We start from the raw sequence: 27,395 nt of genomic DNA on the forward strand, positions 1-27,395 counted from the left end.
TGGTTGCTGGTGAGTATTTGCTTTAGGTTGGGGGGTTGTCTGTAAGCGAGGACAGGTCTGTCTCCCAAGATCTGTGAGAGGGAGGGATCATCTTTCAGGATCGGTTGTAGATCTCTGATGATGCGCTGAAGGTGACAGCTAGTGTGTTTGTCGTTTCTTAGCCTGTACACGCAGGGCCCGATCCTGTGCAGTGCTGAGTGACCTGGAGTTGGAAGGACACGGTGCCTCCCAGAAGGCTCTTGGCAGGAGCCTGCGACTGGGCTGGGAGTGCTGGAGAACCGCAACAAAGACTGGCTCCAGCCCGGCGCTCGGACGCCGCGGGGATCAGGGCTGTAGAGAGAAGCACCCGCTACTTAGCTCTAAGCCTGGGGGTCTCTGTGGCTTTGCGGGTGCTGGTCCGCCGTGTAAGTGAAGCATGGTGTAAACGCTCTGGTGCAGGGCCATTGGCCAGTCCACTCCCAGATGCCTCCTGTTACCAGACTCCCCTGGCTGAAACCACTTGGCCAAAGCCCCATCATTCACCATAAGTTCCCTGCATTCCCGGGCTGGCCTCCCTTCCGGCCTGGGTCAGATGCCAGACAGGCTGGCCAGAGAAGAGCTGTCAGCCTGCTTTGTGTGGGGTGATGGATCGCCGGGGGGCGGGGGAAGGGAGCTGAGCAGGGTGGGCGGGCCCCGGGCTGTGATGGATGGGGGAGCCCTGGGCATCGTGGCCCCAAGCAGATTGAAAACCTCTGCAAGAGATTAACGCCCCATGATCTCTCTGACCTGCCCTTAGCAAAGCTCCAGGCAGGGCTGCTCGTGGGGTCCTTGTTTTCCACTTGGCCCAGGGGGCTGCCCCGGATCTGGCCCAGGGGTTCTCTCAGAGCAAAATGCAGCCTTGGCTGGAGGGGCCCAGCCGCAGGCCAAGGCACTGACGTGGGGCAGGCCTGGGGCTGTGCGGGGCCCGTGTTTGCTGAGGGACTCAATCCTCCGCCCCCTCTTGCCAGGTGATCCAGCAGGCCCTGCACCGGCAGCCCAGCACCGCGGCGCAGTACCTGCAGCAGATGTACGCGGCACAGCAGCAGCACCTCATGCTGCAGACGGCCGCCCTGCAGCAGCAGCACCTCAGCAGCGCCCAGCTCCAGAGCCTGGCGGCCGTGCAACAGGTACGGGGGGATCGCGGGTTACAACCGCTGTGGGGCGCAGCTGCAGAGGGTGAGTGCTTATCTCCTCTGCATGCCCGAGTCACCCTTCCTGCTGGCTTCAGACTGGCACTGGGCTCGGGGCCCAGAATCAGGCCCCCACTGTACTGTGGTGACGGGCACGGGGCAGGGACTTAGATCTCTCTTTTATGTGCTGAATCTGTCCGTTCCCCACTCAGCCGTCAGCCGTCCCCAGGCACCCATCACCATGGTATCTAGGTACCACCCATGGGTTCCAAAGGGCCGTCCCACAGGTGGGCACCGTGACACTCTGGCAGGCGAGGAGGAGCCCATGGGTGATGAGGGTGGACCGCGCAGGCACCCCCAGGCTCTGTGCCCTTCAGGGTGGGTCACTGGGCTGTTGCCCCCGGGGCGAGAGGCAGCTGGAGGGGAGGAGTTGGGACTGCTCCAATGCTGGCAATAGGCAGAGGTCTGCGCTACCTACCCCGAGTTGGGGACCCAGATGAGCGTTTTAAACACTGGCTCTGTTTGTGCCCCAGTGCAGCCGGGTGAACAGGAGCAGCCGAGCCCCTGCAGCCACCTGGGTGTGACGCCAGCCGTCGGAATGGAGGACAAGTGCCCGGCTCTGGGCACGAGTCCTGCCCAGCGGGGTGTGAGCCTGTGTTTGGCTGCGCAGCTGATGCCAGCGGGCACCACGCAGACGGGGTCGTGGCCCGAATGAACTCTGCTGAATGTCAGGGTTTCGTTCTAATTTCATTTGGGAATTAGTTGTGGCTGGGTTTTAATGGGGCTGGGGTTTTCAGGGAAGAGCTCTGTGAATCCCTGGCCCCGTGTTGAAGGGTCGGGAGGGACCAGGGGGCTGTTGGTGCAGGACTCCCCGCCTGGGCTGGGCTCCGGGGTGTGGGTGACCTGCCTTTTCTCGCTCTTCCAGGCGAGTCTGGCTGCTAACAGGCAGGGCGGCTCCTCCGGCAGCAATGCTCCTGCACAGACACCATCCCAGCAGCCCACGGTAAGTCCCGCCCCAGGGCAGTGCCCCTCGGCCCACGGGCTGAGTAACCCCCGGTGGGACCCCGGACTGCTCCCGCTCTTCCTGGGGAGTGATGCCCATGTATTAACACACACATATCCCGCGCGCCGCTGGAGCTGGAGCTCCAGGACAGCTCCCTCCAGCAGCCCTGGAGCTCTGAGTCCAGCCACCAGAGGGCGCCCCCCAGGACCCAGCATGCAGTGCACTGTGCTGCAGGGCACTGGCAGGGCTGGCCTGGGAGTTCCCGGGGGCAGGGTGGCCTGTGCAGCTGTCCAATGAGAGGGTGAGGGGCACGGGGCCAAGCCCTCTGGCAGAAGGGCATTGGGGGAGGAGCTGCGGAGGACGAGAGTCTCAGCCCCTGTAGGAACTGAGCTTACTTCAGAGCCCCAGTGTCCACAGCACCCCATCTCCACCCCCTCCCTACTGGGCTGGCATCCGGACCCAGGGAGCCTGACTGCGGCTGCCCCCTCCCCTCCTGGCCAGAGGCTATGGGGCTCCCCTCCCCCACGACACGGCCTCCAGTCTCCTTGGCTCTTGGGAGGGCACTTGGTGGGAGGGGCTCTGAGCCCGCAGTGGGTCTGAATGGCAGCATGCCCCATCCCATGGCTCCTTCTCTCTCCCCAGATAAACCTGGCCACGTCCCCTGCTGCCGCCCAGCTGATCAACCGAGCTCAGAGCGTGAACTCTGCAGCCGCCTCAGGCATCACCCAGCAGGCTGTACTCCTGGGGAATGCCACCTCCCCCGCCCTGACGGCCAGCCAGGCCCAGATGTACCTCCGGGCCCAGATGGTAAGAGGCAGGCGCGGAATGTGCCACACGCAGGCACCACCTGCCCTCCCTCCCTCTCCCACTGCTTTTAAAGAGACACCAGTGAGGGTGGGGGCCTTAGTGTGAACTCCCCCTTGCTCTCCTCCCCCCCCCGTCCAAGGATCAAAGGTCCTGGGCCTGCCACTCCTGCCATGGCGCTGGAAGTGGCAGAGTCCCTGGGGCTGGAATAGCACCCCTGCCCCATACCCATGTGCAGCTCGGACTCCTACCAGCAGAGGGCAGTGGTGAGGCACATGCACATTCACACCGTTGATCAGTTCTGATTTTCTCCACCAGAGGGCAGCCGTGACCCTTAGAAGAGCCACCTGCTCTGGTCCTAGCCCCACATGCTGGCACATCAGAGCTCCATGGCCACCCTGGTGACAGGCTGGCACAGGGCTGAGGGCTGGGAGGTCGTATCGCTCACTCCCACCCCTCGCCAGCCCTGAGCCCTGCCTAGGCAGCCCGTGCGTCTCATGCCTCTGGGGTCCCCTTGCTCTGCCGCTGTCCCCTGTCAGGCCCCTGACACTCATGCTGGCACCTCTCCATGGTGCCGTGCTGCTGGAGAAGCAGGATGGCTGGTGAGGAGCCAGCCCTACAGCTGTCGAGGGAACTTGCTCCCGGCCGGAAGCACTGTGGGGCTGGACGCGTGCTGGGGAAAGCAGGGGAAACGGACAGCCCCATGGAGTTCCTCAGCACTTTAAGAACATAAGAACGGCCATACTGGATCAGACCAAAGGCCCATCTAGCCCAGTATCCTGTCTACCGACAGTGGCCAATGCCAGGTGCCCCAGAGGGAATGAACAGGACAGGGAATCATCCAGTGATCCATCCCGTCGCCCATTCCCAGCTTCTGTAAACAGAGGCTAGGGACACCATCCCTGCTCATCCTGGCTGATAGCCATTGATGGACCTATCCTCCATGAACTTACCTAGTTCTTTTCTGAACCTTCCCCCCCTCTCCTCCCCCCTCCCCCGCCATGGCAGTTAGTCAGGGTGGGAGTGGGTCTGGCTGTCTGTGCATCTACCCACGTCTGCGGGTCTGTCTGCCTGCCTGCCTGACCTGTGGAGATCGGGGAAAACTGAAGGAAAAGCCACCGGGGCTTCTTAGGTACAGAAAGGGGGGGACTTGGTGCTCATGGAAATGAATGAATGAGGCTGAAACTCTGGCTAGCACAAGGCATAGGACAGGCTTCTCCCCCAGCTGTGCCGATGCTCCTCAATCCCGACACGCAGCCCCCTGCTCTTCCAGTCAGCTGGCTTCACCCTATGCCGAAGCAGCCAGCGGCGCGGGTTTCCTGCCTGGGTACTCAACAGGCTCCATCGAGCTGGTGGTGCAGCCCCCTACTGTTCCCAGCCCCCTGCAGCTCTTGCTCCTCCAGCAGCTGCCCTGGGCCCAGGTGTCTCTTTAGCAGCAGTGCATGGGGAGCCCTGGTCCCCCCTGTGTTTGTGCCATAGTTTGGGTACGTGGCCTGGCCTTGCTTGTGCTCTCCCTGCTCCCCTGCGCAGTGTTTGTACCTGAGACTCTGTTTCCTCCCTTTTGGGCTCCAGCTGGAAGTGAGCGGGGGCCGAATGCAGAGGGGGAGGGGCCCCCAGCGTTGGCTCCAGAGCCCCTCCCGGGCCTCCCCGATACCCCAGCAGGAGCTGCTGTTGCCCCGGGGCACCCCCGCTCGGGTAGGCACAGGGGAACCGGGGTGCCTGCCGGTCTAGCGGGGTGGGGGTGGCGCCCGGGGCTGGGCGCTTTGCACAGACACCTGGGAGGGGAGCTCTGCTTTCTGGCCTCTGTGCTTTCTGCTGGGGTCTGTGGGGAGCCTGGGGCCGAGCCTGGATTGTGCCACAGTCCCCAGGCTGGAGCTGGGAGGGCACCTTCAGGGCTCGGGGGGCAGGGGTTGTCAGGGACCCCAGTCATCCCTTACTAGAATGTTTCTCCTCAATGCCTGGGCCACACAAGAGGATAACAGCCTATTGCTGTTGCTAGGTAGTGGAGCTACTCCTGTATCTTCCGTGCTAGAGGGTCATGGCACTGAATGCTCTGGGTCCATCCCCCCAGACAGCCCACAGGGAGGATGCTGGGAAGCAGGTGACAAGTTTTATCTCTAGTCTCTTGGGGAGCTTGGTTCAAATCCCAGCAGCAGTGTCCCAGGGAGCTCCATGCATTTCACACTCGGGGGAGGCAGGGCTCTCAGCTCCACCTGTTCAGCCTGGATGCAGGACCCCTTTGTGTCAGGGCTGCGCCCCCAGGGCTGCATGATTTGCAGAAATCAGTCATCTGGCAAGGGTGGCCCTGCAGCCATGCGGCGCTCACAGCTGCCCTGCTGCCCGCGCACAGGGGAGGGGCCGGGAGGGGGCACGAGCGAGTGCTGATTCCAAGGTGGGCGAGGGCGCAGTCTGGGGAGTGCTGCCTGTCAAAGCCCCAGGCCAAGTGGCACCATCCAGGCTGCAGTAGGGGGTGGATCAGGCTGCCTGCTGGCTCCCCGGCTCACAGTGGGTCTGTCGGGGGCACTTCTGATTAGTTATTGATGGCAGCCGCCGTTGTGATTGGCTGAGGATGTGGCTTGGTGCCTCCTCCCAGAGCCAGCCGGCCGTGAAGAAAAAATATTTCCTGGGGCCAGATCGCCCCTCTCCTCCCCCCGCCACCAATGTCCCCTGTGCACCCCTGCCCCCTCCCCCTGGCCAACACTATCCCCTGTGCACCCCCCCCATCCAGTGTCCCCTGTGCACCCACACACAGAGCTGGTCACACACCCCAGAGTCAGGGACGCGCATGCACACAGCTGATGTCGCACGCTCACAGTCAGGGTCACCCCCCAAGAGTTAGGCCACTAGAGCAGTGGTTTTCAAACTTTTTTTTCTGGTGACCAAGTTGAAAAAAATTGTTGATGCCCATGACTCAACGGAGCTGGGGAGGAGGGGTTTGGGGGGGAGGAGGGGTTCAGGGCTGGGGCAGAGGCTTGGAATGCTGGGGTGTGGGCTGCGGGGTGGGACAGGGAATGAGGGGTTCAGGGTGTGGGAGGGGGCTGTAGGCTGGGGCAGGGGGTTGGGGTGCAGGAGGGGGTCAGGGCTCTGGGCTGGGGGTGCAGGCTCTAGGGTGGGGCCGGGAATGAGGGGTTTGGGGTGCAGGAAGGGGATCTAGGTTTGAGGGGGGCTCAGGGCTGGGGCAGGGGATTGGGGCATGGGCTTACCTCGAGTGGCTCCTGGTCAGCGGCGCAGCACAGGGGCTAAGGCAGGCTGCCTGCCTGTCCTGGCACCGCGAACCGCGCTGCGCCCTGGAAGCGGCCAGCAGCAGGTCCAGCTCCTAGGCGGAGGCGCGCAAGTGGCTCTGTGCGGCTCTCGCCCGCAGGCACCACCCCCACCAGCTCCCATTGGCTGGTTTCCAGCCAATGGGAGTGCGGAGCCGGTGCTTGGGGCGGGGGCAGAGCGCAGAGCCCTGTGGTTCCCCGCCTAGCAGCCAGACCTGCTGCTGGCCGCTTCCTGGGTGCAGTGCGGTGTCAGCACAGGTAGGGACTAGTCTGCCTTACCCGGGCTGCACTGCCGACGGGACTTTTAACAGCCCGGCTGGTGGTGCTGACCAGAGCCGCCGCAGCCCAGCGCCTGACTTTCTGCGACCCAGTTTTGGGTTGCAACCCGCAGTTTGAAAACCACTGGCCTAGAGCAGGTGTGACAGACGGACCGGGGGGGGAATCCCACCTCGGGGGTCAGACCCGTTCAGCCCGAGAATGCTCTCTCACATTTCTCCAGCTCGTCCTGCCATAAGATCCCAATGACCTGACCTGAGCGTCGGGTTCCCACGTGTGGGGCTGCAGCCGCGTGGGGCCAGGATATTAGTGCTCTTACAGAGACTGCGCAGCAGCTCCGTGGAGTTCGACCGCTTCATCCGTCACCACCACCATTCGATCCAATGGCAGAAATTCCCTCCCCCACGCCGGTTCCCACACGCACAATCATCATCCAGTCACTGCCTCAATCAGGCGCTCACACCCCGCCCCGCTACACACACACACACCCGATTCTGTCATGGGTGTTGTTAGTAACAGTCAGGGACAGGTCACAGGCCATAAAAATTCACCGATGCCTGTGACCTGTCCCTGACTTTTACTAAAAATACCCGGGTGCGGGGTGAACAGTTCGATTGCTGCCGGGCACTTGCAGCTGCTCCAGCCCCGTCATTGCTCCTGCACAGGGGCTGACCCGCTCTGGCGGCTCCTGGGCCGACCCACCCCGGACGCTGCTCCTGCTCTGGCAGCACCGGGACTGACCACTGACAGCTACTCCAGCCCCAGGGTTGCTGACCCAACCCCAGCTGCTGCTGCAGTTCCACTGCAGCTCCAGCCCTACCCCAGAAGACGTCCCAGAAAGTCCCAGAATCAGTGACAGAACTGTTATCCTTTGTCATAGGGACCCACTCACATCCCCACCCCCAGTCCCCCCCCCCCCCCCCACACACACACTTCCGTCTCTGCAGTGCCCCACCTCCCCTGGCCTCGCCTTTGCCCAAGCTGCCTCTGTGCCCCCAAGGCCTGTCCCGTGGCCGACCCCAGCCCTGGGGGACTCGGGGCTGCTGGTTTTGCTTTCTCGGCCTGAGCCGGCAGCGGGTGACGTAAAAGGCAATACATTTCATGTAATTTCCAGGCCCAGCAAAGTAACCTTGTGCAAGTAGCTAGGAGCCTAGGCCGTGCTGTTCCTTTATCCCCCCAGCTCATCTTCACTCCTACGGCCACAGTCACCGCGGTGCAGCCCGAGGGCAGCGCAGCCCCCACCTCCCAGCCATCCACCACCACTGCTCAGGTGAGAGACCGCCCCCCTCGCCTGTCGCCCCTGCTGGGGGAGGGGAGAGGGTTAGGAGAGCCTAGCCCTTGGAGTGCCCAGAGTTGGCCCACGCACTCCCACTAGGGGGGCCGAGGTACCTTCCCCGTGACTGAGTTTGTGGTGGGGAGGTCAGTGCTGCGATGCAAGGCACTGGCCGGAGAGATGGGGCATGGGCAGGAGGGGCCATTGGTGGGAGGGGGCAGGTGCCACAGGGAAGGCCTTAGCGACTGGGTGGCTCAGAGGGGCTTTTCCACTCTAGCCCGCTCCAATCCAGCTGTGCCCAGGGGTGTCTGAGCTGGTGCTGCCAGAGACTTGTGGGGCCATTTCCCGGTGGCTAGGTGCCCACCCCGTCAGTCACTCTCTGCTTCCCCAGGGGCTGGGCAAAGGGGCCGATCCTGCCAGCCCAGCCCCATCCCTGGGATGCGCATCTTGGGGGCTGTGTCTGGGCCCCATGCTGAGGCCTTGGGCCCTCCTGCCCCTCTGCTCCAGGTCCAGAATTTGGCCATAAGAGCCCAGCAGACAGTAGCACAAGGAGTGGCTTCCTCCCAAGCCCAGCAGCTCCCCACCCTGGCCATGAAGCCAGCTCCAAGCAGCAGCCAGCCGGCCTCCAACACTTCTCAGGGCAAGGCCGTGGGGCCAGCTCCCTCTGCGGGCACCAAGGGCAGCCAGGCTGAGCAGGCAGCAGAGCACCTTAAAAAGGGAGACGGCGGCGTGCCCACCAGCATGGACAGCCGAGGGCACCCCATGAGCCGGACGGTGACACCGGTGACCACCCACCCACTCATCGCCCCAGGTAAGGCCCCCGGCGTCCTGGGTGAGCGGGGCTGGTGGGCGGGAGCCATGCTGTGCACAGGATGCCGAGTGGCAGAACCTCTGACAAATGTGGCTGTGCCGGGTGCCGGTGCCCCACAGTGGTGTGCAGTGCCGGTGCCCCACAGCAGTGCGTGGTGCCAGGTGCTGGTGCTCTATAGAGATGCTGCAATGCCACACGCAAGTACTTGGTGGCGGTGACACATGCTTGTACGCTGTGGTGAAGCCACCGTGTTGATTGATTACTGTCCTCCCACCATTAATGCCAGAGATGCGGCCGCACCATTGCCAACCAGAGAGCTGCCAAATCTTGGCTGAGCTCACTGCGGAGAACATGCTCCCTTGGCACTTGAGAGCGTGCTGTGTGGTTGGCGCCCTGCACTCTGTGACCCTGTCCCAGCATGCCCCCCACCCCCTGCTACCCTGGGAGATCCATAGTGACTGTTTCCCAGACAAACCCTGCATCCACACATGGGGCCAGCCCCACGTGGAACCAGAAGCTGTTTAGCACTGCATGGCGTGCAGGCCACGTGTTCATGGGGGGGGGGGGGGGGGTGTTTGGGGCAGGGGAGTGTGTGGTAGTGACTTGTGAAGGGAGAGGGGCAAGGGTACTGGGGGGACTTTCTGGGTAACCCCCACCCCAGAGAGCCCTTCAGAGGAGAGCAAGGGTTGGCCACGGGTCATTCTGGGAGGAATGGGGCCTAGAGCGGCATCTAGCCAGTCGAAGACACTGAGTGAGCCAGAGTGGCACCTGGGGGCAGGAGACAGGGAGTGGGCCAATGTGTGCCTGGAGCAGGCTGCAGACAGGAGCTGGCTGCAGGGGGAAGCCCCAGATGGAGCAGAGGCCGGGCTGGGAGAGGGAGAGCAGCTGAACAGGGGAGGCAGTTGGTGGGGCTGGGACAGGTCCAGGCAGTGAGTGCTATAACCAGCCAAGCTGAAGGAAGAGCAGCCTGGGCCAGCAGCAGCCTGGAGAAAAGAAGAGAACAAGATGCAGGAGGAACCTCACACAGAGACACTTGGGTGGGGCCAGGCCAGTCAGACTGCGGCCCTCGTGGTTAGAGAGACTCTAACACCCTGCCAGGGGAGGAACTCTAGTGACCTGGCCCAGAGCCAAGGCACAAAGAGGAAGTGCTGTGCAAGATTGGGAAAAGGGGGCTGAGAAACCCCCCGAGGTGAGTGATCCCCAGATGAGCCCCAAGGAGGTGCCAGCCCAGCGAGTGGCGCAAACCCTGTGACACGGCTCCAGACTGAGCATTGCCTGGGCACGTAGAATAGCGCCGCCGCGGTGCCCTGCCTGACGAGCTGGGATATGAGTGCCCTGGATGCGAAGGGGAGGATGAGAAGGAAGGAGGATGGCTGCTGAACCAGGACCCCTTGGAGGAGCTAAGGGAATTCTACGGCTTCCCCTGTGGGAGCACGGACAGAGCCTCCGCAAAGGGGTCGGCTAGTGTGTCAGGCACAAGGGAGGGCGGGTGGGCAGGGGCCTTCGTAGTCAGTGCTTCCTCTGGAGTCTGACAGCTCTTCCGCAACAAAAAGATGAGGAGCCGCCTGGGAGCTGACTAGGGTTACCATACGTCCGGATTTTCCCGGACATGTCCGGCTTTTTGGTCCTCAAATCCCCGTCCGGGGGGAATTGCCAAAAAGCCGAACATGTCCAGGAAACATGCTTTGCCGGCATCCCTGTCCCCTGCTTACCTCAGAGTGGCTCCGGCGGCGGCTGCTGCTCCCCCGACACCTCAGCTCTGTGTAGCTGAAGAGCGGAGCTGCCCGAGCGCTACCGGCTTCACGGTTTGCCGGGCAGCCCCCAGACCTCCAGACCCTGCGCCCCCGGCCGGGCGCTTCCCCAGCGCAGCCGGAGCCCGGGAGGGGAAGCACCCGGCTGGGGGCACAGGGTCTGGAGGGCTGGGGGCTGCCCGGCAAACCGTGAAGCCGGTAGCGCTCGGGCAGCTGTTTCGCATGGCTGTGAGGGAGGAGGAGGAGGGGCAATGCGGGGCGCTCAGGGGAGGGAGCGGAGTTGGGGCAGGGACTTTGGGGAAGGGGTTGGAATGGGGGCAGAGTTGGGGCAGGGGAGGGGGCGGAGTTGGGGCGGGGAAGGGGCGGGAGCGGGCCCCGTGGAGTGTCCTCTTTTTTAAATGTTTTAATATGGTAACCCTAGAGCTGACCCACTCACCCCCAAACCTGCAGTCGCTGTTTCTAGCCAAGCTGGTGTCTGCGTGTACCCCTGGGGGGTGCCTGGGGAGGGGATGGTGTGACCGGGGAATTTTCTGGGGAATTAAGATGCGTTAGGCCTGAATTTTGTGGGCTACTCAAAAGCTATTGCCCAGGCTGCCTGTGCCACCACTGACCCATGACTCCAGCTGCCACGGCTTCTCTTCCCCTGCCACCCGGTGCCCACTGGCCTCTCCCCTGCCAGCCATGGGCCCAGAAGTCATTACCCACTGGCCTCCCGTCCTTCAAGTGCTCTCCGTGGGGGCATTCTGGGCTGGGCCTTTCAGTGGTTCAGCCTCCAGGCAGGCCCCCCTGTCAGTTCCTGGGTCGAGGCTCCCCTCTTTGGGCCCACATGGCCTGTCTGAGCTCTGCCCAGCTCCCTGGGTATATTGGGCCCTTAACTAGACTCCCCAGGGACTCCAGCAGCTGCCTCATGGGAGGCACCTTTTCCTCATGCCCCCCCGTGGGCTGGATCCCCAGCCCCGCCTTGCCCAGAGCTGCCCAGTGCCAGCCTAGCGCCAGCTCTGCCTCATGCCAGCTCCTGCTCTGTTTGGGGCTCCCTCATTACCCCCCTCCCAGAGCAATCGGATGGGTGGGGAGGGGCCCAGCTGTCCTAAGGGGGAAGATGAGAGCACACATGCTACTGCTTGAAGTGGGCTGACGCCCGGCACTTGCCTTACGCCAGCGCTCAACCCCATTCACCCAGTACTCTGCCCATGCTAGCCCCCGTGCTCTCCCTAGGACTCCCCCTTCCCCTTCCCCCTCCTGCCTCCCCCCACACCTGCCATTATTGGTTTCTGGCTGCTATTCTTCCCACGTGGTTGTTGGTTGCTGTGGAAACAGCAGCTTTGCTGTGGGGTATAAATAAATAACAGCCTCAGCAGGAAGGGAGCTGGCAAAGTGGGCGGGGGGGCAGCAACCAGCCCTGTGTGAGCCCCTCTGACGCCCCCCCCCCATTGTGCTCTTATAGGCCTGGGGGAGCTGGGGCCCCTCCGGCTCTTCCCACTGGGGGGCATCCCCTCTCCAGAGCCCGGGGGGTTGTGTTTCTCTGGCCCCAGCCCCGATGGGGCTTTCACAGGCCTTGGCTAGTAGCCAGAGCAGAGACAATGGAATCCGGGCCCTGGTGACGAGTGGGATTTGGCCTCAGCATCTGCCGCGCCCGGAGATAAGATGCTCGCCTCCTGCTGCGGGGCAGCTGGGCTGCAGCTCCTCCAGACAATGACTGCAAACCTGAGCGAGTGGTCCCAGCAGATACCCTGCAGGGGCCTTGCATTTGGGGGTCTGACTCAAAGCAGACCTGTTAAAGGGGGCAACACAATCGGGGCTGAGAGTGCCAAAAGCAGCAGATGTGCTCAGGTGGGCAGAGGGGCTCCCTGAGCAACAGATGGCACTTGGCTGCCCGGAGCAATCCCTCGTTGCTTGGAGCTGCCGGCGAGGATCATGCTGTCTCCCAGACCCGTGGGCCTTGCTGCTTGCAGCCAGAGGCGCCTGGCTGGGGTGATCGTTAGGGGATACCATTACTGCGCTCGTTAATTCTGTGCACTAACAACCTTGAATCATGTTACAAAGATGGGGAAACTGAAAAATTGGGGCAGGTTCAGAGAAGAGCCGCTAGATTGACTAAAGGATTGGAAAATATGCCGTGTAGTTACAGACTCAAGAAGTGCAGTCTATTTCGCTTGTCCAGGAGAAGGCTAACGGGTGACTAGATCACAATCCATACTGCCTACCTGGGGAACCGAATTTGACAATAGGATTCTCTTCCATCTAGCAGACAAAGGTCTAACATGATCCAGTGGCTAGAAGTTGAAGCATGACAAATTCAGATTGAAAATAAGGCCAGATTTTAACAGGGAGGGTAATTAACCATTGGAACAACTTACCAAGGGTTGTGGTGGACTCTCCATCACTGGAAATCTGGAAATTGAGATTGTATGTTTTTCTAAAAGCTACACCCTAGTTCAAACGGACATGAAGTCAGGGCAGTCCTATGGCCGGTAGTATACAGGCAGGCAGAGTGATGATTGCAGTGGTCCCATCCATAGCTAAGAGGAGCATAGAATCCAGGACCCTTGATTACCTGGCTGCTGCACTCACCACACAGCCTAGGCCGTATGGCATCTTTCTGTACCTTTGGTTAGGAGCAAGAGCTGTGGCTAATAACACTCTGAGCCTGAATCCTGCAAAATAAATGGCTCAAAACTGTCTGGGTTCTGGGCTGGCGCACCTCTACTACGCTTATGTTAAGGGGCTACTATAAGGTGGGTGCATAACTGGCTGGATAACCGTACTCAGAGAGTTGTTATTAATGGTTCCCAATCCTGCTGGAAAGGCATAACGAGTGGGGTTCTGCAGGGGTCTGTTTTGGGACCGGCTCTGTTCAATATCTTCATTAACGACTTAGATATTGGCATAGAAAGTACGCTTATTAAGTTTGCAGATGATACCAAACTGGGAGGGATTGCAACTGCTTTGGAGGACAGGGTCATAATTCAAAATGATCTGGACAAATTGGAGAAATGGTCTGAGTTAAACAGGATGAAGTTTAACAAAGACAAATGCAAAGTGCTCCACTTAGGAAGGAAAAATCAGTTTCACACATACAGAATGGGAAGAGACTGTCTAGGAAGGAGTACGGCAGAAAGGGATCTAGGGGTTATAGTGGACCACAAGCTAAATATGAGTCAACAGTGTGATGCTGTTGCAAAAAAAGCAAACATGATTCTGGGATGTATTAACAGGTGTGTTGTGAGCAAGACACGAGAAGTCATTCTTCCGCTCTACTCTGCTCTGGTTAGGCCTCAGCTGGAGTATTGTGTCCAGTTTTGGGCACCGCATTTCAAGAAAGATGTGGAGAAATTGGAAAGGGTCCAGAGAAGAGCAACAAGAATGATTAAAGGTCTTGAGAACATGACCTATGAAGGAAGACTGAAAGAATTGGGTTTGTTTAGTTTGGAAAAGAGAAGACTGAGAGGGGACATGATAGCAGTTTTCAGGTATCTAAAAGGGTGTCATAAGGAGGAGGGAGAAAACTTGTTCACCTTAGCTTCTAAGGATAGAACAAGAAGCAATGGGCTTAAACTGCAGCAAGGGAGGTCTAGGTTGGACATTAGGAAAAAGTTCCTAACTGTCAGGGTGGTTAAACACTGGAATAAATTGCCTAGGGAGGTTGTGGAATCTCCATCTCTGGAGATATTTAAGAGTAGGTTAGATAAATGTCTATCAGGGATGGTCTAGACAGTATTTGGTCCTGCCATGAGGGCAGGGGACTGGACTCAATGACCTCTCGAGGTCCCTTCCAGTCCTAGAATCTATGAATCTATGAACCCCATGATATTATGGGGCAGCTTTAAACATGGTGAGACAACGCTGCAGGCTAAAATGGGTTTGGCATATATTTGATCTAAACGGGCGAAGTGCTGTGGAACTGCTAATTATATTCTAATGAAGAGTGTGTGTGTGTCACTGCCCTCTACTGGAACAGATCAGCATTGCTTGTGTGTCATACACCCTGTAAGGCTAACGGAGAGTTTTTTAGGGCTGGAGGTTCTGAGCTCCACCCCAGCTGTAGCCATGAAGTTGTGTGCACTGGCTGTGTGTAGCACAGGGCAAGTCGGAGGAGCTTGTGGATTGGCTACATCGCTGTTATTACCCAGCCAGGTGGGACCCACTCTAACAGTGTGTGAGCGCCCTGGCGCTGCCCAGCAGTGAGGGGTTTGGTGCAGTGTGGCCCCCCCCACAGTGGGGAGTGAAAGTGTCTTTAACAAAGTGTCAGGGCTGGGGGGGCTGGCCTGGCCTGGGGGTGGGGGGCTGTGTGCAGTGAGGCCCATGCCCTGGTCCATGGAGTGCTGAAGCTCCTGCCCTAGAGGCATGTGTTGTGGCTGGGGTGGGGGTGCTGCGTTCTGGAGCTACCCAGGGTCTCCCCAGCTCTCTCGCTCGCACTAGTAAATAGCAGCTGGTTTCGCTCCCTGGCACTGGCCCCACTTTGTCCCCATCTGTGCTTGGCCAACAAGACCTGGCCCCGCCTGCCCTGATCACTGACCTGGCAGCTTTGGAAACGCCACCATCCCCCCTCCTGCGCTGGGGTTGCCATGGCAACTCCTCTTTTTTGTAGGCATTTCACAAGCAGAAAGGCCAAATCTGCATTTAAAAAGCTGAGGGTCGGTGTGAGGGGAGCAGAGCGAAAGGGCCTAAGCCAGCCCAGTCCTAACCCCTGCCCTCCGGGCACCTGCACCTGCCTGCCCTGGGGCTGGGCCCTGGGGCGCTGGGAGCAGCAGGAGGCGACTGAGGCCTTCCTGGATGTCTAGCCTGGTGAAGGAAGAAGGGGTTGAGTTTGAGCTCCTGGCACTGCAGCTCCCCCGATCCAGGCCCAGAAAGGACTTTGGCCAGGTCCACACCAGCGATGTGCTGGTTAGCTCTGCCGGTAAACCCTCTTCACCGAGCCGCAGCTTAGCCGGCCAGGGAGCACATTGGCTGGTCCAGCTTAGACCAGTTCAGCCAATGAAATAACCCCCCAGACAGGGACCCTGCCCCCCGGTCCCTGCCCCCTGCGTGGAGCCCAGACAGGGACCCTGGTCCCTGCCCCCTGCGTGGAGCCCAGACAGGGACCCCGCCCCCCGGTCCCTGCCCCCTGTGTGGAGCCCAGGCAGGGCCCCTGCCCCCCAGTCCCTGCCCCCCGCGTGGAGCCCAGGCAGGGCCCCTGCCCCCAGTCCCTGCCCCCCGCATGGTGCCCAGACAGGGACCCCTCCCTGGGCCCACACTTCCAGCTGTTGTAGGTTGCCGGACTGGTTTGTCTAATTCACAAAGTGGAGAGACACCTTTAAAACCAGCTTGGCTAGTGCGAGCCCGTGATCTGTCACCGATGGCACAAAATGCAGCCAAACCCCCGGGGTCCCCTGGGGCCTGCATGACGGCTGGGAGGGGTGACTAGGAGACAATAGCCTTGCCCTACAATAGCGTGGGGGCATCCCTCTCCCTTAGCTGCTCGAGTCAGATCATGTGGCAGGGGGGTGGGTCTGGGTTCCCTGCCAGGCTCTAAGCCAATCTCACGTGCTCTGGGGCTTCCCCAGCGGGGGGGCGGGGGCAGCTGAGCGCACTGGGGAGGGCTGAACGACTTGGCTGCAGGTTCAACTCCCAGGCTGTTGTGTGAGAACTGGATGTAGGCCCCTGCCCTGCACCGCTGTTACACCAAATCCAAAATCTCCTGCCCCTTCTTCCCCCAACCCCATCCCCCAGCTCAGGCCTGAAGGGCTCCCCAGGGCTGCCGTGGCTGTGGTGTAGCCTGCGGTCAGGTCTTGACACCCCTTGCATCCCCCTGCCAGGCCGAGGCACAGAATGGCCCCCGCTAAGTGCTGGCGCCTGGAGCTCCAGCTCTGAGGGAACCATCTGCCGCAGTGGCACAGACTTAGTTCCTGGCTGCTGGATAATTGTGCAGTGGGCAGGCAGGCAGCTTGCAGCCAGAGGGGAAAGGCCAGAGCAGCAGAGTCTACCCTGAAACGAGGGCAAGCCCCTGCCTGGCTAGAGGCGGCTGCTTTAACCACTACGCTGCTGAGGATGTGTAAGCTCACCCTCAGCTCCTTCTCTGGGCCCTCCGCCCATGGGGAGGGGCTGAACTGGGGTTTGCAAAGCTCCGTCCCATGCTCAGACAGGGGGCCCATGGATTCCCAACGTACAACGTCCAGGGGCCAGTTCTGGCCACATCTCCAGCTCCAGCCCCTGGGCCCTCCTCGAAGAAGCTGTGGCCCTTCCCAGCTCCCCCAACCCACTCCAGCCCCCTGCCCCCCCCCCCCAAGCCCACAGACCCATTCCAAGAGGTCAGTTTGGGAGTGGGTCTCACTGCCAGGGAGACTGGGCTGGCTGAGAATCACCCCATGCCAGAGCTCTCCCAGCACCAGGCCCCTACCGGCCCCTCAGCCCCCTGTAAAACCAGTCTCCAGGTGTCACCCATCTGGCAAGCTGTCCCTTCCTGTGCGTAAAACCATAGAATCATAGAATCTCAGGGTTGTAAGGGACCTCAGGAGGTCATCTAGTCCAACCCCCTGCTCAAAGCAGGACCAATCCCCAACTAAATCATCCCAGCCAGGGCTTTGTCAAGCCTGACCTTAAAAACCAATAAGGAAGGAGATTCCACCACCTCCCTAGGTAACCCATTCCAGTACTTCACCACCCTCCTAGTGAGGTACAGACCACAGCATTGACCCACCCAAGGATAGAGCTGAGGTTAGTACCCCATTCCCAGGCCTGTGCTAAATACCCTGCTCTCCTGACAGCTGTTACATTGGCCAGGTAGCCATGCAAACACCCAGTGCAATCCCCTGTTTTTCCCCCGCGTGGCTACAGTTCCAGTGGGCTCCGTTCCCAAGTCACTGGGGGATGTTTCTAGCTGCCTAGCATGGCTGGCTCTGCCTGGAGTCTGCAATTCCATCTTGGTCTATCCTGCATCTGTCCCTCACTGGGGATGGACTCTGGGGTCGGTACCTGATCCAGCAGCCCAGGTGATGGTGCAGAAGGCAGAATGGCCCAGCCAGCGACCCCATGGCTGCACCATCCCCTGCAGGGCTGGCAGGAATCACCGTGTCTCTGTGCTGGGGAAGCCAGCCAATTGGGGAGCCGAGACGTGAGGGAAAGACACCGTTTTACCTTGTTGCTTTCTGAGTGCTTCCTCCCTGCCAGGAATGGGGCAGGGCCTCACCAACACACAGCACTTATCCCTACCCCAGAGAGACCTGTGCTTCTGACATGCAGAGAGATTTTAGGCAGGATGGGGAATTGTGCTCTACTGAAGCTCCACCCCAACACCCAAGCTCCGCCCACAATCCCAGGATTCCCACATATTTTGAAATGTTTTGTGGTTGACAGTGATAACATTAAGCACCGGAGTGAACATCCACTGAGTGGACCGGTTCCCATTCCTCGTGTTCCAGCCGGCAGGCTCAGGCACACATCACGCAGTGGGTCACAGCCCGAAGCTTTCCTTCCTGACCAGCTGGGCTAGAAACAACCAGCCCTGGTGGCAGCAGCGAGAATTCAAGCGAACAGCCTCTGTCCCCATGGGTGACACGGAGTCAAGAGGGGGCTCACGGTCCCTGTTTGTGGGAGACCAAATGCCACAGCACCTGTGCTCTCCCCCTCATGCCCGTTCCCTGCCCGCCTGTCCCTTGCTAATGTGCCTGGGGGAGCAAGGGAGGGGCGCACCACTTAGGCAGACACAATAAAGCCGCCGGAGTCACGGTCCAGCGCCTCATGCATCTCCCCAAGGAGAGTCTGGCCCCGGCTGTGCACGGGGGGAGGGGAACAGAGCGGGCGAGGCGCCTCATGCCTGGGCACCTCAGAGGACGGGGGTGGCTATGCCCCCAGTGCAGCTGAAGGGGGCTGGCGGGCGTGGCCAGCCCAGGTGTCTCTGGAACAAAGAGGCTAATGTTCCGCGTGCGTGAGCAGGGGCTGCGCAGCTGGGAGGGTGAAGGCCTCGTGACGAACGGCTCTGTGCTGTGCTTCCCCCTCCAGCGTACGCCCAGCTGCAGCCCCACCAGCTCATTCAGCAGCAGAAGCAGATCCAGCACCAGTTTGTGATCCAGCAGCAGCAGCTCCAGCCCAGGCCCCAGCCTCAGCTCATCCAGGGCGGTGCTAACACCTCACCCCAGCTGCAGCCACTGCCCCCGCCCACACCCAGCCTGGCGGTGCAGCCCAGCCCGCAGGTGCAGGGCCAGAGCCACACCGCCCCACAGGGCCCAGCCCCCCTGTGCCACCCGCCGCCGTGCCAAGCTTCCAGTCAACACAAACCTAGTGCCAACCAGCCATACCAGCCCACTCTGCACGCCCCTGGGCTCCAAGCTGTGGGCCCAGCCCAGCCAGCGCCTGAGGGCGGGCCTCAGAACGGACACCCCGGGTGCCTGAACCATGCCACGCAGCGCAAGTTCCAGCATGCCTCAGCCGTGATCCTGCAGCTCCAGCCAGCCATCGGGACGGTGAGTGTGGCATGGCCGGGGAATGCGGTGCCAGCCACTGGGGGACGTTGGGAGATTTGGTCCCGGGTTTGGGTTTGGTTGTGACTTGGAGGAGGAAATGTAGGGATCTTACTGTAAATCTTTGATTGTTAACAGTGTCCCCTCAGCCGGATACAGGATTCTTCTTCACTTCCTGGCCTCCACTCTTGTGGGATTTTTCTGTGCGCTGTTAAACAGCCACCACGTTCCACCCCAGAGGTGCTCATGTTTCATGCTGGGCGACGTGTTGCCTGTGTGTGTGGGAGCCCTGGGATCACTCCAGGCACTGGCTGCTGTTACACTCTCCTTCTTGCCTGCCTCTCTGACAGCCTCAGCTCAGCATCCAGGAGAATGCCAGGAAAGACATCCTTCCTGCTGATAAGAACCCGGAAAGCCTGCCAGCTCAGCAGCCGCAGCCGCCACAGGCTGCCCTGATGCCCCCAACTGCACCCCCAGACCCAGAGGTCTCTGAGGGCAATAGACCCCCTACTCATGGTAAGGAGCCTTGGCTGTGTAGTGGGATGTTACCAGGAGCGGCTGCCTTGCCCACCCCCTGCTCTGAGACATCTTGTGTCCTGGCTCAGACAAAGGGGACGGGCAGGGCCCTGCTTAGGGAATGGGGCAGAGCTGGATTGCTGGGGAGTGTTCAGGGGGAAGCTGGGGCATGGGGGAAAGTTCCTGAGTGTATTCTGGGCAGCACCTTGGAAATCAACCACACCCCAAGGGGCTTTGCAGCCTCACTCCCCCATTGGATCCCCATGTGCACACCAGCAGTGCACAGGGCCCATCGGAGAGGCAGAACAAGGGAGAATGCCCTGGATGCAAAGATACTGCAAGTGGGCCCCCCGTGCCCAGCCCAACAGGCAAGGCCCCAGAGCGTGCCACCACCGGGATCTACACTGCACTGCGCTGCGCTGCGCTGCGTCCACAGGCCGCCCAGCCTGCTCTGACTCACGCTGGGGGAGCAGCTCCCCGGCCGAGCTCCAGGTGGAGAGAGCAGTGCCAGCACAGGGGGTAAGAGGTGCAGGGAGGACGAGGTGAAGAGCTACCGGAGGCCGCTGCCATTGGCAGGAGCTGCAGAGGAGAAGGCTTTCATGGTGTGTGGGGGGCAGATAGGGGCAGGTGTCAACACAGTTCCCAGACTCTAGGGCATCAGACCTGGCAGTGGGTGGGTCCTTCGGGCTGGCTCCCGAGCAGTGGTGCTTTGGTGCAAAGCAGGTTCTTAGATGAGGGGTTACTCCTCCTGCCGCCCCCCAAACACCATCAGCAGTCAGGGCCTGCCTGGCTAGGAGACAGCACCATGGCTCTGGGCGTCCTGGGGTGACTAGCATTAATGGGTGGTGGTGCGGTCGGTTCCCCAGTCAGTGACTCAGTCATGCAGGGGCTTGCCTGTGTGGTGATGCCAGCAGCATGGCGTGTGCCCTGGGCAGTGACACCAGCGGTGTGGGGGGCACACTCACATGGGAATCCCAATGCTGTGGCTGGCCTGCCTGGGCAGTAATGCTGGCAATGTAGCAGGCTGCATGGGTGGTGGCATCAGCCCCATCACCAGGCAATGCCAAGGGTGCAGCAGGTTCCCTGACTGGTGACGCTGATCCTGCCTTTACAGGGGAGCTGCACTGGTGCAGGTGCACCTGAGGGCTGGCTGCTCCCATCTGGGGGATCCATGGCCCTGTTCACCCTGCAGCACAGGTCCCGTGCTGCTGGGTGCTGTGGAAGTGCCTCGGAGGGGTGGATTTCCCAACACAAGAGATGGGAGTGAGGTGCTATTGCCACATCTCGTCAAGCTCTCGCCTTCCCCACCGCACTGAGCACTGCTGCTCTGAACCCGCAGTTGGGGGGCAGCTCAGAAAGTTCCCCTGGTTTCCAGCCTTGGGCTGTTTTAGGACTGCTGGCTGGGATGGGACCAGCCTGGGGAACCTGTGCTAGGCCCAACTCAACCCCAGGCCTCCTGCATCCTGGCTGTGGGTGTCTGGGAGCTGTGCTGAATCCCTTGCTCCCGACCCTGAGCTGGGCCCGGTTTGACATGGAGCATCTCTCTGTAGGGCAGGAAGGCCGGGCAGAGACATGCCCAGGGCACATCATTGCAGGGTGCTGCCGCGCTCATTAGGCCCCACGTTTCGATCTGGCTGGTTTTATAAAGCCAGAGCCTTTCCAGGATTTTACTTTGTTTGAATTCCAATGCAAACAGGTTGGGGGTCAGATTCCGCATTCCCAGCCCAGCCCTAGCTGCACTGTTCCCGGGCACGGGAGCCGGGGGGAACTGACCGGTTGGCCCATGGGCAGTGACAGCACAAATGGCAGGGATGTGGCAGGGGACTTCAGCCACCCTCTGTGCTGCAGTGAGGTCAGGGGACGTGACCAACACAGGGCAGGAAATGGCCAGAGGAGCCGCCGGCCTAGCCAGAACCACAGCTGTCTGACCACCCCCGTCAGTGGGGGGCTGCCCCACGCTGGGGGCAGGAGGGCTCCTCTCCCCACACCCAGACATTCTTGTTATTCTGGTGTTTGATCGTCCCCAGCCTTGGCTTGTCTTGAACAATCTGACTTGCAGCCAGTCAGCAGACAAGCTGGGGGTGGAAACGTCATGGTCCCCCAGACAGTCAGCCCCCGAATGCCAAGTGCCGGGGGCATAGTCAGCATGGGGCCAGCCTCATTAATGCCATCTGCCCGCTAAGTGGAGCCAGGCTCCCCTGAGACGCCAAGCCTCTGGGATATTCTGGACTGGAAAAGCCACAGCACGGCATGGACCCATCTGTCAGGGTCATTGGGCTGTATCCATCCCCATAGCCTCCTGTGGCAGAGCGTCTTCCTGCTCCCGTCGGGAGGCGTGGGGAAAGGGGAAGGGGCTTCAGAGCTGCAAATGCTCCTGGGGAGGGGCCTGTGTGGGATGTACCGTGAGTGTGTGTGTTGGGGGGGTTGTGTGCTGGGAGTGTGTTGGGTTGTGCAGGGATATGTCTTGGAGGGGTGGGGGGTGTTGTGGGGCTGTGTACTGTATGTTGGGGTGTGCAGAGCTCTTGTGTGCAGAGGTGGTTTGATCATTTATTCAACAAACTAATGTTTTCCGCGTCATTTTCCCATGTTGGAACATAACCGCCCCAGTGACTCCATCTGCCATTCTTTGCCCGCTGTAGTGGGCATGGGGGGTTGTGCATGTGGGGTGCAAGGGTGTTGGGGGCAGTGTGCAGGCATGATCCCAGCAGGAATCATACCGGGCAAAGCTGGCACAGCCTGGGGCAGAGTGCCCCCTGGGAGGGGATCTGCGATGGAGGAGAATTCCAGTGTTTCCCTGTGGCCCTGCAGCTTGGCCCGTCCCTTACACCGATGCAAAGTGGAGGGAGACATTGCCCAGTTAGGCTGGTGGCCTTCCACCCCCACTGTGCACTGGTGTAAATGGGGGCACGAGGCTCAGGCCATGGCGTCTGGGCAGGCAGGAGAGCTTGCTTCTCAGCTGGGCCTGGGTAGCGAAGAGCAGGTGAGAGCGAGCTGGGGTGAGGTCAGGTCACAGTCACCACCTCTGTGAAAGACGCACACCCAGTCTCCCTCATCCCCCCTCCATGCTCTAGGAGCTTGGTCTAGGCCGGTACCTTGTCCTTAGTCTCACCAGACTCATGAACCACCATGGAGCAACCACTCCCTTTATTCTTGGCAACAGCTTTTTTCCCGTCCCTGCCCAGCAGAGACCAGAGAGCTGCGCTGGCTGGAATCAGCGCTGGATGCACCGTTCCAGAAAACCAGGAGGCCCTTGTCTCCCTACGGTTCCTCCCTGGTCTTAGTGCAGCCGGCACATCAGTGAAGCCCGGGGTTAGTGCTGCTCAGGTTGGAGCCCAGGGATGGGACGATTGTGGGCTCCACATGCATCCCCAGCTAGCCTGGTATTCCCCAGCATGGGCTCCTGCCTGCGACGCCTGTTCCCATTGGAAATAATATAGGAGCCCCGGAGTGTGGAAAGTCCGCACTCTTTGTTGGCAGCAACTTCAAAGGCTGCAGGCTTCCCATGCTCGGGCAGGGCCCTGGGCACCCATTCACCTTGCTTTTCTACAGCACCCTGCAGGATCCCAAAGCACTGCAAGGTAGGGAAATAGCCTTAGCCACGTTCTCTAGATGGGGAAACTGAGGCATGGAGCAGGGACGTGACTTGATTGAGACCAGATAGTGAATCCATGGAAGGCTAGGAAAGAGAACCCAAAACTCATGACTTCAGTCCCTAACTCCAGTCACTCCTTTACATCTGTACAGGAACCCTTCCAGTGAGCACTGAAATGCAGCCACATCTGGGGTGGGATGTGTCAGCTCACAGGAGTCCTTCCACAATAGTTTAGAACAGGAAGCAAAGTAGAAGAGAGCAGTGAATTGAAACTTCACCTGGAGATGTAGGGAGGCAGGCTATAGCTAGCCATGTGGAATTCAGCCAGGACACCTGGGCTAATGTAATGCTCATGCAAAGTGCCATGGGACCTGCACGGCCTGAGTCTCTTGTTTGAAAGAGCCCAGCCCCTGCAAGGTCCTACTGGGGCACTGGCTCAGGCAGCTCTACCACTTCCCACCGCCTCGGGCCATTCTTTGAAGGGCTCCCACATCCTGATGAGAATCCACCCAAACGAACTCCAAACCGCAGCCCCAAAATAGCAGACGGGGGCTGAATATTGTGTGACTCCAGCAACCAGCGAGCACGTTCGGAGTAGCTACCCTTTGAGACAACACCCCCCTTCCCCGGGGAGCTGCCCAGCCTGCAGCCATGTGCTGCATAGCCCAGCTGGGAGAGTCCAGGGCCTAGGAGGCCCATGGACGGGGCAGCTGTGCTCACAAATCCCCCTGGGTTCCAAAGGACAGCCCAGTGCGTAGTGGCTGCAGGGAATTCTCATCTGCCCGCACCTGGGGCCTCTGGGAAATGCGTTTGGTGGGTCTACTCTTGCCTCAGTAGAAGGCTGAGGACTGAGCTCCCCTCTGGCCCCTGGCCCGGGCTGAGGCACCTTGGTGGGGGCAATGCATGGGGGGAGGTTGCCTGCACTGGGGTTGAAGGGCAACAGGCTCCTGGTGCAGCCGCTGGGCCTTCAAACAAATGAAATGGAGCAACCCCTCCCCCGCCCGCCTGGCTCTGCTCACAGCTGAATTCAGGTGCAGCCTATGCAGGGACTGATCCCTTGCAGCACTGTGCAAATCTGCCTTCTGATCCCACTGATGGCCCCTTCCCCGGCACCACTTGCTGCTCGGGGGGCCTGTCAGTAGGGGCTCAGCCCACACACTGGGCACCCTTACAGCGCTTCCAGGGTCCCCTCCCCCACACACCAGCCCTAGTTCCCCTCTGCCTGACTCAGTTTGCTCGGGGGCCTGTCTGGCCTGGAGGGGGACGCAGTGTGCAGTTAAAGCCAGTGGGGGCAGATCAGGCTCAGATGGACCTGGGGAGAGCAGAGGTCGCAGTGCTGTCTCTTCAGCCCCCCCAGTGTGCTCCAGCCTGGCCCAGGAGGGGCCACCACGAGTGCTGTGGGGGAAAGTTGTGTTACCCCATTCCTCTGCACAGGACGGGCGGGGGCATCGGTGGCTTTAAGCCACGTTCCTGCTTCTCAACCCCCTGGGCATGCCTGGCCCCTGGTGTAATTTAGAGCAGCCTCGGGGCCGCTCTGACTTACTCTCATTTCCCCGTGTCGGCCACGGGCAGCAGAGAACGGTTGGAGCGCTCCGGGTGCCTGCACAACACGGGCTGGGAACGGAGCTGGCCTAGAGTCCTGACGGGCATTCCACTCTGCTGGAGGGAGGTGGGAGCTGTGCAGGAGGGTTTCCCTGGGGCACCTTCAGGCCCCCTTTTGCCTCCAAAACAGTATAAAGGAGCTGGGAGCAACAGACGCAAGCCCAGAGAATCCAGAGGATTTTTCAGGTCACAAACTGATGCTCTTAAGGGTCAAGTGGGAGCCTAAAACTCTGGAAGGTGCCCTTCCCTTAGGAGCCTGGTATGGACTCAGCAGCCCAGCGTGGTTTGGAAATGGGTTGGCATGGATGTGAGAGAGAGACAGAGAGCTCCTACAGCTCCACACTGTCCCTCTGCAGGGCGGGAGCAGAAAGGACAGGAGAGTTTGATACATTAGCCCATTATAACCTGTCATGGCCATTTAAGGTCATCTGACTCCTTTTGCAACAGAGGGAGTCTGGGCCCCACTCCAGCCTGGGTGGCTCTATTCTGCCTGTATAGATCTCCTCGAGGTACCAGCTAAAGAAGCTGTTTTTCACAGAAGTCATGGAGAATGGGAGAGATGCTGGTGGAGTGGAGAGAAGCAAATGTGGTACCCAAAAGCGAGGAGTGATATTGGCAGTTACCAGCTGGGAATTGAGTTTCCAGGCTGTCCTGCATTGCTGGAGTGGGACAGAATGTGGCCCATGATTTCTGGGTAGACACTAGCCTCATGTATTCCATGTCTTCCCACCAGTAGTTACAGCATAAAGAATTAATTCCTCACACTGCTGTAGTGCTTCCCGTCCTGAAGGACCCAAAAGCACAGGACACACAATAGCCTGATCCGGTTCCCTTATGCCAGTGTAACTCCATAGACTTCATGGGAGTTAGTCCTGATTTACACAGGTGTACGTGAACTCAGAATCAGGCCCTTCACTGAAATTCACACACCTCTCTGATGGAACTATGCCACCCCCAGCTTTTCCCCTGGCATAAGTGAGAGACTAGCTGTGGGCAAGGGGGTGTGGGCAAACTGCCTGTGTACTCCGGCTACTCCTGGCTGCTGGAATGGCCCTTTGGCGCCAGTGGGCAGCTGGGTGTCAATTAGAGACGCCCGTGAGCTGTTCTGATTTACATAGGGGGCCGGCTGCAGGCTGGGCAGTCACCAAGGTTGGGTCAAGGTATGCTTATTTGCCCTCCACCTCAGGTCCTTCACCAAGTACAACTCAGACAGACCTTATCTATCTAATCTAATCCAGCCCCTTGTCTACACTACGGAAAAGATTTGCCAATGTATCTGGATCTTTAGTTAAGCCACCAAAACCTGTTTAGTGTAGGTGTGTTCTATCAGTATAAAGTGCTTACACACTATATCGGGGACCTGGCATCAACTCGACTGGTATAGTCACTTCTGTACCAATAGAACTGTCTACACTAGGGCTTTTAATGGCATAATTATGCTGATAAAACCTTTAAGTGTAGACCAACCCTTAGGATGTTCTCCAGCTGCCCATCACCATAGTCTTTGGGCACCCTCCACATAAAACCAAGATCAATAGCTAAATCCCTGGTGGATTTCATGGTATCGCTGGCACCCTGTGTATTGCACACAGCTGTTTCTGTATGTGTGTTGCTAAAAACCACATGAAGTCTTTACAAGGGAAAGTGCTTGTAAAATCTCTGATTTGTCCTTATTTCAGTGTCACTGCGTAGGCAATAACAAACATTAGCATCCGGTGTTGCCCTTTGGTTTCTTCTCAGTTTCACTTTGAGGTTCTCAGCTCTGCAGCCTTTGGGCTGAAAACTCTGCAGGGGAAGTTTACAAAACATTGTTTCCACTGGACTTAATATTTATTGTTTTTAAGCCATGGAAACTTATTTCTGTTTGTGTTATGGTTTGCTTTATACAATCCAAATTGTGCAGTGAATAGGAACAGCAGAGGCCTTTTAACCAGGTAACGCCTGACCCAGAGGTCATTATTGTTCATCTAAAATAACAACCTCTTTATGTAGGGAACACTGCAGTTTAACTGCACGTTGTCACAGAGACAGTGTCTGCTTGCCAGAATGGGTTGTTTCCTAGCAGTCAGGTTGGTGCAGGAACCAATAGAAAGGCAGGATTCCAAGGACATTTATAATACACAAATATCCTTTACATTTATAATACACAAATATCCTCACTCAGTATATTTACAAAGGCCAGAGCACTCTGCCAACATTTGCTTTGACAGGTGGGGAAACTGAGGCACAGAGCAGCAGCAGGCTTTGCTCTTGTACAAGGAGCCAGTGTTAGGGCCGGGTTGAGAAATCAGTGGTACCTGGCCCCCAGCCTTGTGCTCAGGCCATCAGACTTGTACCTCACAACATGACACCCACACAGGATAGGACATAATGGTATTGTAAAGTATGTACTTGCTGTCTGTGGAAGTGCCTGATTTAACATCCAGGGTGTGTGCAATGTGTTTGAGAATGGTGCATGGGAGTGTGTCTGTGCATAGTGTGTGTGGGGACTATTATGGTGTGCATGTGTGTGAGTTTGTGAAGAGAGCACAGGTGGGGGTCTGGGTATTGTGTGCATTATGATAGTTTATTAATGTTTACAAGCTATAATACAATTTTAAACAAAATAAATAGTAATACACTTAATAGTCCCTATCCTCACAACAAGGAGTCCGGTGGCACCTTAAAGCAGTGGGTCTCAAACTTTTGTACTGGTGACCCCTTTCACATCACAAGCCTCTGAGTGCGACCCCCCTAATAAATTAAACACGCTTTTAAATATATTTAACACCATTATAAATGCCGGAGGTAAGCGGAGTTTGGGGTGGAGGCTGACAGCTCATGACCCTCCATGTAATGACCTCGTGACCCCCTGAGTGGTCCCGACCGCCAGTTTGAGAACCCCTGCCTTAAAGGCTAACAGATTTATTTAGCCATAAGCTTTT

At 59.2% G+C, this 27,395-nt stretch overlaps 1 protein-coding gene across 1 annotated transcript in view; it reads left to right on the forward strand.

Moving 5' to 3' along the window:
* Positions 1–27,395, forward strand: part of LOC115271373 (polyhomeotic-like protein 2) — a 171,410-nt gene that overhangs the window by 142,662 nt on the left and 1,353 nt on the right. Inside the window, exons 2-9 of the mRNA XM_029913574.1 lie at positions 987–1,145; positions 2,074–2,151; positions 2,794–2,958; positions 7,672–7,761; positions 8,272–8,575; positions 18,304–18,764; positions 19,112–19,277; positions 19,714–19,796. Coding sequence (XP_029769434.1) covers positions 987–1,145; positions 2,074–2,151; positions 2,794–2,958; positions 7,672–7,761; positions 8,272–8,575; positions 18,304–18,764; positions 19,112–19,277; positions 19,714–19,796 — 1,506 coding nt within the window. The remainder of the gene's footprint in view (positions 1–986; positions 1,146–2,073; positions 2,152–2,793; positions 2,959–7,671; positions 7,762–8,271; positions 8,576–18,303; positions 18,765–19,111; positions 19,278–19,713; positions 19,797–27,395) is intronic.

This window comes from Terrapene carolina, unplaced genomic scaffold (assembly GCF_002925995.2).
Source record: "Terrapene carolina triunguis isolate 2854851 unplaced genomic scaffold, T_m_triunguis-2.0 Scaffold714, whole genome shotgun sequence".
NCBI classification, from domain to species: domain Eukaryota; kingdom Metazoa; phylum Chordata; order Testudines; family Emydidae; genus Terrapene; species Terrapene triunguis.